Source organism: Oreochromis niloticus, linkage group LG3 (genome assembly GCF_001858045.2).
Source record: "Oreochromis niloticus isolate F11D_XX linkage group LG3, O_niloticus_UMD_NMBU, whole genome shotgun sequence".
NCBI classification, from domain to species: Eukaryota; Metazoa; Chordata; class Actinopteri; order Cichliformes; family Cichlidae; genus Oreochromis; species Oreochromis niloticus.
The window spans coordinates 45,610,347-45,621,150 of NC_031967.2; the positions used below are offsets into that span (position 1 = coordinate 45,610,347).

Below are 10,804 nucleotides of genomic sequence, written 5' to 3' on the forward strand. Positions count from 1 at the left end.
CAGTTTTGCAGTGTCTTTACAGAAACAAACCCTCCAATGTTGGTTGGAAGCTTTTGTCTCTCATTTTGAAGAAGTGATTATTTGTCTCTGTGTCTACTAAACTGAGTTCCAACGTTTAGTGGGGGATTAATATATGTCCATATTTTATATGAAGTGTTGGCCTCTAACAGCCTGAAAAGTATGTGACCTGAAACACATCTCACCACACCACACACACACACACACACACACACACACACACACACACACACACACACACACACACTTATGTATACCAGTAATGTGTGCTCTCACCTGTGTCGTCTCTGCCCCTGACAGCCAGCCAGCTCTCAGGTGATTCTCCAGCTCCTGAGATGTTGCACTTGTAGAGTCCTTCATGAGACTTGTTAATATTGTGGATGATCAAAGTGCTGGTAGAGATGCTCTTGATGAAGAGGCCATTTTTATAGAAGGTTATGGAAGTGGAGGTTTTGGTGAAATCTGTCCTGTTTTTACAGCGCAGACTCACAGTGTTTCCCTCCATCACAGGAATTAAAGGACTTTCCAGGATCACAGGACCAGCTGTTATAATTATAACATATGGTATAATTAGACGTTTATAGCTCAGCACAAATGAAAATCATGTGTTTGAAACCTGTTTCTCATAGGATTTGAGCACTTTCATGTGCAGTATGTTATCAGTTTTTTTCTGTGACACCCCGGTTGAACTCTAATTTTCTTTCTTTTTTTCATTTGCAAAGGCCAACACTTAACAGATATATAATTATCAGAATATTTAGCTGATTTCTCAACAAGCCCTCTGTATGGTGGTGTACTTTAGCTCATAAAACACATTTTAATATGCAATTAACCACAGATTTCTTTACCAATATAAACACAAATATCAGTGATCACAGGTACAGTAAACTTACGTGTAATGGTGATGTTTACAGGGCTGCTTTTCTTTCCATCTCCGCTCTCACACCAGTACTGTCCGCTGTCTTCGATATAAACATTTCTGAAGATGCAAATGGACCCACTGAAAACTCCCCAGCTAGTCCCACACGCTGTATCAACATCTGCTGCTTTCCTCATTAGTTTCCATCCAAGAGACCCATCAAACCCCTTACAGTCAAAAGACACTGTGCTGTATTCATAGTGCTGAGAAGTGTTTGGAACAACATGAGGAAAAGCTGAATCTGTTGACAAAGAGAAAGACAGGACCATTAAAAATATGTCAAGTAACAATTAACAAATCAAACACAGAATCCTGACTAACATTATTCAGAAAGTTACTAAATTGTGCGAAGGAATCAAATTAAATTTCACTTACTTGTTTGAGCATCACAACTATCCCAAATTTGTATCACCAGCAGCAGCCAGGTATTTATCACTGAAGAAACAAATAACAAGTGAAAGTTTTAAAGATAAGTGAATAAAAGATACATTTAAATAAAATATAACTCAAATTGATCCGTAGTTGTCTTATGGCTTTGTTAGACTTTGAAGGGAATTTTGCTGAATGCAAAATTAAAGGCTATGACAAAATAATGTGAATTATGTACTATAGTCTGGATGGTAATATGTTGTCAGTGAACCTGTTTATAAACCTACCCTTCCCAAAAGGTCCAAAAAATAGATAATATTATAATAATATATCAGATTTGACTGCATCACTGTGACTTGTCCATCAGCTTACAACTCAATAACTCAATAAATATATTTCTGCTTTAAGTATACGGTATTTAAGAGAGAACAATATTTATTAAGCTGAACATATCAGGACATCTGAAAGGATTCCTCCTTCTGTCTTCAGGCATGTCCTGAAGACAGAAGCAGACCCAGAACTAACCAGAGAGATCATGTCTCTCAGCTGGCTTAGAAACTGGAGATGGTCGAAGAGAAGGTGGTGTGGCCATCTCTGCTTAGATAGCTAACCTGTACTGAATCTTTTTTTACTCCTGTTCTTTAATGTAAATTAGTATTTGTTCAATGCTCCCCTGGATAAAAAAAATCATGACCTTAGTAATCATTAAATAACCCTCACAAAAACAAATTCACAGCCTCTTTTCACACAGTTTGAGAAGTGTTGTGGTTGTACTGTAGATAGTTTGTCAGGCGGAAACACTAAGATTTAAAAAAGAATAAACGAGTTACATAAATATGAATATAGAGACGCTGTGTGGTTTGGAAACTCTGCAAAGGTTTGAGCAGCATTCATGTCTGTAAAACTTCACAGCCTAATGTGGTCATTGAATTAATCTGTATTTCTTCTTATCAGACTTGCATGTAATCCTGCTTTGTTTTGGGCCAGAAAACAGCATTGCACAAGGCTCGTCACCAAAATCATCAAAATACTGAATATTTTTTACAGAAAAATGAAAGTTATGCTCACAGTTGGAGATTCTGATATTTGTAGAATCAATAGTCCTGATACTCTTCTGGCGAAAGTTTAATACTAACCTATTGAGCTACAAATTGTTACAACTGCTAGATAAAAAGCAGCAGCAACACCTCAGATGTGTAACAAACTCAGTACTCACACAATCTAATGCAGAAAAGCGTAACCTCCATGTTGTCTTGCTGACAGATCATCACACCGATATGCAGTTTAATATAACTACCAACCTCTTCCTGTTTGGCTTACTGCTGAAGTATAGAGGTGTCAACTTTCTACTGTAGCATGAGGTCTTGTCTGGTATTATGACCCCATACAGGCAACTGATCTGCCCAAAAAATACCTTTACAAGATACCTCATGGGAACCTCCTAGATTAAGTACTAAAAACCAACTAAAGCATGATGATTCTGGAGCTCCCCAGTGCAAAATTAAACCTGTTGTTGCATATTATCTCATGTACTTAGTTATTGTTCCTGACCAACAACCAACATTTTATCTGAAAAAAGAAAAAGGTTAAGTCAGTCATTTTATTTTAATAACAACACACACAGAGAGCAATGAGATCAAAGCAGTCGAATAACCGCCAGTGTTACAAATGTTCATATTTAGATATACAAAGTGACCCAGTGACCTCTACAGGGCATGTTCGGCACACACAATCATACTAGATTCATTTGTGTACAGGGCTCCTACTATGGCAAATGACAAATTAGCTGCTAAACACTTTGCATAACTTCATTGCTATTCTTTTAAATTGTGTAAAATATGAATTTAGTGAAAATCCATATATTTTGGAGAGAGATGCTTTTCTCTGGTGGGCTGGATGGACTCTCCTGGGCAAGTTTAGATGTGGGACCTTGGTGGCTGGGGTTAGCTAGTTTCTGGTTAGGTCCCTCCTTGAGCAGGGGTGGTTTGTATCCCCCTGGCCATTTTGTTGTTTGTAGTGGGTTGGCCCAAGTTAGAAAGTCATGCCTTGGGTCCTTTGGGAAAAGTGAGGCATTCAGGTGAGGGAACGTCTGCGTGTCTGCTGTCACTTGAATAGATGATTGGTGTTGCAGTGTGCATATGAGCAACAAGACTCATCTGCACACTCTAGACTGATTTTTGAGGTGGGTGCGGTGGATGCTGTCTCTGACTTTGGCGGAGTCCTGGTATTAGCTCATGCCAGCGTGACTAGCCTCTGGGGTGTCATTGCCTTTGGTTCCCTGGGACTCAGCTCATGATGGATGCAGCTGTGGATGGGCTGAATCTCCTGGATCTATGTGTTTCTGCCTCCGGGTCCTGGGGGGCGGGGGGGGGATTATTGCAGCTTCCTTAGCCGCTAAAACTGGTGGATCTAAATCTTCACCACGAAGTCCGTTCACATGCAAGAAGAAGGGGAATGAGTGGGTCAACGCTCAGGGCACAGAGACTAAATCGGCCTTAAACACACCATTTATTTCCATGGAAAAAGGTAAAACCAGAATTACAAATATAATTTTAAAATACCCCTATACAATAAAAATAACGTTCTCAATACACTACAAACCCTGCCGGCAGAAATAAATATACACTATCCAGAAAAATACTCCAAGGTTTACCATACGCTAAAATTTCCTCCACAGTCCAGTAATCCCACAGTCCAGCCACACTCCACACCTGAACACGGGCTCCCTTGTAGCACCGCCCTGAAACAGACAGACACGGGCCAGCAATGTTACCGCACAACCGCTGCAACCCTCCCCCAGCAAAACTGCACGTAGCGCACAACAGTGGGAAAACGATACTCACAGATGCAGGCAGAGGCGTACCCCTGCCCTGCTGTGGATTCCACGAATTATTAAATTATTCTGAGTTGTGATTCTCTTCCAGACCCTGAGCCAGGTTTTGAAGACTTCCAAGGGCACAGAGAGATGACTTAATCCAAGCCACCAGAAAGTAGAAAATCAAAATGAGACAGAGGCGGATAACTGAATGTATTTTAAAGCCTTAAGCGCTCAGCCTGTCAGTTGACTGGCTGACACGTGAGTAACCTACAGGACAGCAGAGAGAGAGTGTGTGTGTGTGTGTGTGTGTGTGTGTGTGAGAGAGAGAGAGAGAGAATGGAGCTAAAAAGGCAGGCCAAAACAAAACACTCTGCAACGATGAGGGTCGCGGTTTTCATTGTTTAATGTGGACATACAAGCTAAAGTCATCTGTTAGACTTCCTGTTTTAACCACAATTTATTTTAATTTTGTAATATTATAAAAGTTATAGCACAATTGGTTAAAACATATAGACCAGCTTAGTGAGAAAGACATTTTATACTGTAAAAGCTGAGAAATCTTTATGAGAAAAATCTTGTAAATGTATTACTTGTATATCACAGAAAATTACACCAATACAAAGTAAAAATATTCTAAAAAAATTAAAAAGACAAAAAACATGATATGTAAGGATGAAAATCTTTATGGTGAGAATTTTATTAGTCTGTATATATTATTTTAAGTTTAATCTATGATCAATAAAAAAGCTTTTTGTGTGTTTCTGGTGGCTTCTATAAATTAGCTTTTAGTTGTATTTTTCTATTGATTTTACAAATTCATGTGTCTGAGTCTCAATGGTTTCACCTACTGTTGATCATTCCTTTTATGGAGATTATAGTATAGTCATAAAATCATTTTTTAGGTTTAAATCCAGCTCTTTGTGCAAAAAAAGAAAAAAAAACATTTTAAAAAGCTTTTTTTGTGAAAGCATGTTCTTATTCACTTAAACTGTGTCCTTCTTTCAGATGCTTAGGACTTACTGAACTGCATGTAGTAGAACCTGTAAAAAGACTGCTGACAAAACCCCGTCCAGGCCTTTAAAAATGTACATGTGTCTAGAGGCTGTGGTTTTTAATTTTTGCAACTGCCTTTGCAAAAATAAATGTGGAGACAACAGCATGTCGATACCATATTACACCTATGTTTTGTTTTAACCTCGAGGGTCAAGACATCATGAGAAACTACAACAATAGCCCCAAACCTCAACTACATGTTTCAAATAAAAAGAGAAAAAAACATTTTGAAAAATATCTTTTAGATGTTTGAAAGTTAGAATGATTCTACTTTCACCTGACTGCAAAAAGATAAACATACATTTAATAATATAATGATAGATGACAAATACCTCACAGGTTACTTCTTTGTGAGCAAAGATTCCAGTACACCTATGTTTAAAGACACATTTAATCCTTGTCTTGCTGGCTGCCAGTAAAGGCATCCTTCACCAGCAGCTGCAAGAGCAGAGCCATCATTACAATAGTTGGAACAGAGACGAGCCTCTCTGTGAAGCAAAGGCACCAGAAAGTACATGTAGTCACGTATTGAAAACATGAATTTCCCACAGTGCACTTATTTCACTTTGGAGGAAAAAAAACCAGTCTTCTAAGTCAGCATTTTAAAGTTAAATGGACATGCTGCAAATAATTCAACAGGGTTAAACCCATATCTTAGTCCTAACTGCGTCTCTATAATGCGTCTGTATTAATCATAAGGTTTGGAAGCAAGTCTATGTCTCAACTCTGATAGCCAGCTTTCTCTGAATTGTTTGGCCCAATTGTAATATGTGTCACAAACAAGGATGCAGTGGACTCAAGAGCAGACTCAATTGCTCGAACTATGTACAATTTATTGAAGGAAAAGGAATTTAAACAAGACTGGATCTAACAGAAAATATTCGCAGGAACTGAGGGAGGCCCGAGGGCGGCGAAACGGACGTTGAACACAAGGAGAACACGGGCGGGAACTTTTGAAAACACCGGCTATTAGGCGGGGAAGAGGTTGCCGTGGGAGCGTCCCAGGGATGGTTGAGCGTGTGGGGGAGCTGGTCCAGGTTCCAAGGTCTCCAGGGGAGTTGAAGTACGGGCTGGAGGGCAGGCTGAGGAGAAGGTGAGTGTGTAGTCCCAGGGTTCTAGGCAGACTGGAGAACGGGATGGAAACAGAACCAGTGCTGCTGATGAGCACGACAGGTGATGAATCACGGGTGGTAGCAGGAGGAATTGGCGAGGAGTGGCAGGCAGCGCTGGCTTAAAAACCCTCTAGATGGAGGCCCGGAAATTGGAAGCAGGTGATGAGCTGGCCAACTCCACCCCAGGGGATGGACAACAGGAACCTGGACCACATCCGACCAGACACTCCCACAGCATATGACAATATGCACTTGTAGAGTCATGTGAAGTTTATACCAATTCTTATGGAAAACTGGCAGGAGGCTGGTGGACAATGTGTTATTATTGCAGCTATCACATTATGAGCAGGACTCTCAGATCACAGCATCAACTGAAAGAGATCAAGTTCATCAATATCAATACATGTTGATCAAAATTAATTTACCTCTTAACATTTACCAAGTCGAGAACAATGTAATTTGTAAACTGAATATATATATAATTTTTTTTCTGAGTGCAACAATGAGTACTTACCACTTCTCGAGGCACAATTTCACTGAAAATGTGAGGTCAGAAGCAAGAGCACACTGAGCACTGGAGGAAGAAAGAAAGTGGGCATTAGGTTTGAGAAATGTTGGCTATATATTGCTTAGATAAAGGAAACAGTATAATATTATAAACAAAAGCAGATAAATTAAACTTTAAAATAAATAAATAAATGATTTTTAGTCATTTAAATACTTGAGGGTAAAAGAAACCAATTAGGGAATATGTTACAGTAAAATTTACTGTCAAGCACAGCATTATATACCCAGTTGCAGCTTCCACTGAAGTAGTCCCAACACCAGCAGCTGCAGAGCCAACCCAACCGTCACAGCTGTGCACCGCAAGATGTAGAAATTGTGTGAAAAAGCAATTTCTTCATGAGGTACTGGAAGAATAAAAACACAAGAAGAAAAGAAAACAGATTCTTTAGGGCTGATAAGTCATCCTGTAAGTGTAAAAGCTAACTCTGGTTCCCCCAGGAAGTCATCATTAATCTTTCTGTTTCAGGACACCAATACCAGTAAAACTTTGAACGTTTAGTGTACATTTTGCTTTCTTCATTTTAAATTTCGATCAACTTACTATTTTAAATCCAAGCATATTATAGTAGCCAGGATTGCTGGGATTCAGTAAATGTGAATTATATTTTTGAAGCACCACAGGGCTCAAATTACAGCTCACTGAAAGCGTGGTTGTTCTGCTATAACAAATTCATCAATGCTACTAATAAACAAATAAACTGAAAAAAAATGAAGAAAAAAAAAACACACCTTCCTGTGCATTGGATTTTCTTCTGATAGCCACCCAGGTCTCTGGTGATTCTCCAACCCCATGTATTCTGCATTTATAGAGTCCTTCATGAGACTCTGAAACATCAGGGATTTCTAGTTTTCCTTCATATCTGGTGCCCATGAAGAAGTTATCTTTGTAGAAATCTGCTGTGAAATTGGAGGAAGTGTTCGTGTTTCTACAGTGCAGAGTAACAGCATCTCCCTCCACCACAGCATGGGCAGGACTCTCCAGTATCACAGCACCAGCTGAAAATGGAAAGTAATTTTGAAATTTCATGGATGTGCCATTGTTCAATCATAAAACTTTTAAATTTTAGATTTTAATTCTGATAATAACATACATGAGACAGTGATGTTGACAGCATTGCTCCTCTCTGCCCCACTCTCACACCAGTATTCTCCACTATCTGAAGCAGAGGCATGATCAATCCTGCAGGTCTTTGTCGCACTGCCATTTGAACATTGAGAAACGATTTCTCTGGCATTCCTCACTTTCCAATCGGTTGAAATATTAAACCCTTTACAGGTAAAATAGACTGACTCAGTTTCAAAAAGGTGCAGTCTGGATGCAGTTATACGAAAAGACGAATCTGAGAAAGAAGAACAATGTAAAAAAAAATAAACTGAATTGCCAGAGATCCAAAAACTAAGGTTCAGCATTCCCAACAGAAAACCAAGACTAATTCAGGGTCGGTGGTAGGAAATAAGGATTTAGTCAGTATCTGTGAGTCCCCCTGCCTCGTTTCTCCTCCTTGTGTTTTATTCCATGTTTTCCCAGCCCGTTATGTCTGTGCTCTCCCCGTGTTCTCTCCTTCCCTCCTGTCTGCGCCTCTGTGTCCTTCCTGTTTTACTTTGACAGTTTCCCGTCAGTATGAGTAATGTTTGCTCCTGTCCTGTCTCGTTATGATTATCTGTGTCAGCTGTGTTCTGCGTGTTCCCATGTCCCTCGTTATCCTTCTGTGTATTCATGTCCGCGTCTCCATTCCGTGTCGCGTCCTCGCTCATGGCTGTGTTTCCCTGTGTTTCCTCGCATTTCAGTTAATCATTTCCCAGTTTAGTTTAGTTCTCTGTTTTCCCTTTATTCCTACAATAAAGTAGTGCTTTTGATGTTATTCCTCGTGTCTCTGTGAGTTTGCATTTGGGTCCTCACCTGCCTCCGTTACTCAGCCGAATCATGACAGGTAGCCAGGATTGCTCGGATCAAGTACATTTGAATAGTATTTCTGAAGTACTGCAGGACACTTATAACTGCTTACTGAACGCACGGATGTCCTGTGATTATAAATGTACATATGCTATCAAATAATTAAATAAACAGAAAAACCATACCTTCCCCTGCATTCGATTTCCTTCTGATAGCCATCCAGCTCTCTGGTGATTCTCCAACTTCATGTATTTTGCATTTATAGAATCCTTCATGAGACATTAAAACCTTTTGAATTTCTAGTTTTCCTTCATATCTGGTGCCCATGAAGAAGTTATCTTTGTAGAATTCTGCTGTGAAATTTGAGGAAGTTATCTTGTTTCTACAGTGCAGAGTAGCAGCATCTCCCTCCACCACAGGATGGACAGGACTCTCCAGTATCACAGCACCAGCTGAAAATGTAAAGATATGTAGGAATTCATAAATCTGCAATGGCTAATCACAAAACTTTCAAATTTTACATTGTAATTTTGATAATAACATACCTGAAACAGTGATACTGACAGCATTGCTCCTCTCTGCCCCACTCTCACACCAGTATTCTCCACTATCTGAAGCAAGGGCATATTTGATCCCGCACCTTTTCATCACAGTGCTATTTGAACATTTCGAAAGGATTTGCCGAATGTTCCTCACTTTCAATTCGGCTGAAATATTAACACCTTCACAGGTAAAATAGACTGACTCGTATTCAAAGAGCTGCAGTCTGGATGGAGTGATATGAAAAGGCGAATCTGAGAAAGAAGAAAAATGCAGTAATCTGCTGAGTTCCAAGACATCCAAAAATTGAGGTTTACCAATCCCAACACAAAATCCAAGTTTAGTACAAAATAAGGATTTAGGCAGAAGGGCTGAAAACATGACTTCAATTCATGCTACTTACGAGATATCTTAGAATAACTTGTATGCACATGTGCAGTCACCACCATCAAACCTGTAGAAATAAACAGACTTTTCTTTATAAAGATGATTTTCATACTAATATGTATTATAGACACAATATAATAATATTGACTATATATATATGTAGAGAGAGAGAGAGAGAGAGAGAGAGAGATTTTACAGAAAACATGTGTGGTAGAATAAGAAGTAAGCCCTTGCTACACGATAAAGAAAACAAAAACAATTGCATATTTAAGTAAACTACATGAGACGAGACATACTGTACTCACAGAGTTTACTGTAGACAAGTATGACCTCCATGCTGTCTTGCTCACCGTGAGACTGAAGCAACATTAATGTTTAATATGCAGCTGAGGTTCTCCACTTCCTGTGCAGGGTCACATCTGGTGTTGAGCAGACTTTAGAGAAACATTTATAAATACTGCTGCAAGTGCTTCACAAAAATACAGGGTGGGCCATTTAAATGGATACACCGTAATAACATGGGAATGGTTGGTGATATTAAAGTCCTGTTTGTGGCACATTAGTATATGTGAGGGGGCAAACTCCTCAAGATGGGTGGTGACCATGGTGGCCAATTAGAAGTCTGCCATCTTGGATAGAACTTTTGTTTTTTCAATAGGAAGAGGGCCATGTGACACATCAAACTTATTGGTAATGTCACAAGAAAAACAACGGTGTGCTTGGTTTCAACATAACTTTATTCTTTCATGAGTTATTTACTGTTACGTCCCCACATAAAAAGCTAGGCGATGAGGGTGGGGGGCAGTAACAGTTGGATCCGGGTGAAATGAAAAGAACACCAGGCAGATGGTATTTAACACAAAATTAGTCTTTATTATAATCAATTAACTCAATAATCATATAAAAGGTAACAACGGAAAGAGACAGCACTGCTGCTTTAATTATAACTCAAACAGGTCAACCCAAAGAGAAAGGTGACCACTTCAACAAAGAAAACAACTATAAGGCTTCAAGAGAAAAAGACTGCAACGCTGCTATTAGCACAAAGTAGGCAGGCCAAACAGAGTAATGGAGGCCGCCGTCACTCAAGCAAAAACACTGCCCAGTTGAGCTACTCACAACAAGCC

General features: G+C 39.4%; 2 protein-coding genes across 2 annotated transcripts; both read right to left on the bottom strand.

Moving 5' to 3' along the window:
- Nucleotides 1–265: 265 nt before the first annotated feature.
- Nucleotides 266–2,598, bottom strand: LOC106096551 (high affinity immunoglobulin gamma Fc receptor IB-like). Its single transcript, XM_019351016.1, has 4 exons — nt 2,523–2,598; nt 1,313–1,372; nt 912–1,172; nt 266–561 (listed from the first exon to the last, which is right to left on the bottom strand). The coding sequence occupies exons 1-4, from the start codon at nt 2,572–2,574 to the stop codon at nt 266–268; spliced, it is 669 nt and encodes a 222-aa protein (XP_019206561.1). The 5' UTR covers nt 2,575–2,598.
- A 2,215-nt stretch (nt 2,599–4,813) lies between these two features.
- On the bottom strand, nt 4,814–10,111 carry LOC100693199 (obscurin). The gene is made up of 9 exons (XM_005460614.3): nt 9,983–10,111; nt 9,694–9,744; nt 9,296–9,544; nt 8,936–9,202; nt 7,948–8,196; nt 7,586–7,852; nt 7,081–7,200; nt 6,804–6,863; nt 4,814–6,660 (listed from the first exon to the last, which is right to left on the bottom strand). Exons 1-8 carry the CDS (start codon nt 10,044–10,046, stop codon nt 6,823–6,825), a joined length of 1,308 nt encoding a protein of 435 aa, XP_005460671.3. The 5' UTR covers nt 10,047–10,111; the 3' UTR covers nt 4,814–6,660; nt 6,804–6,822.
- Nucleotides 10,112–10,804: the final 693 nt, after the last annotated feature.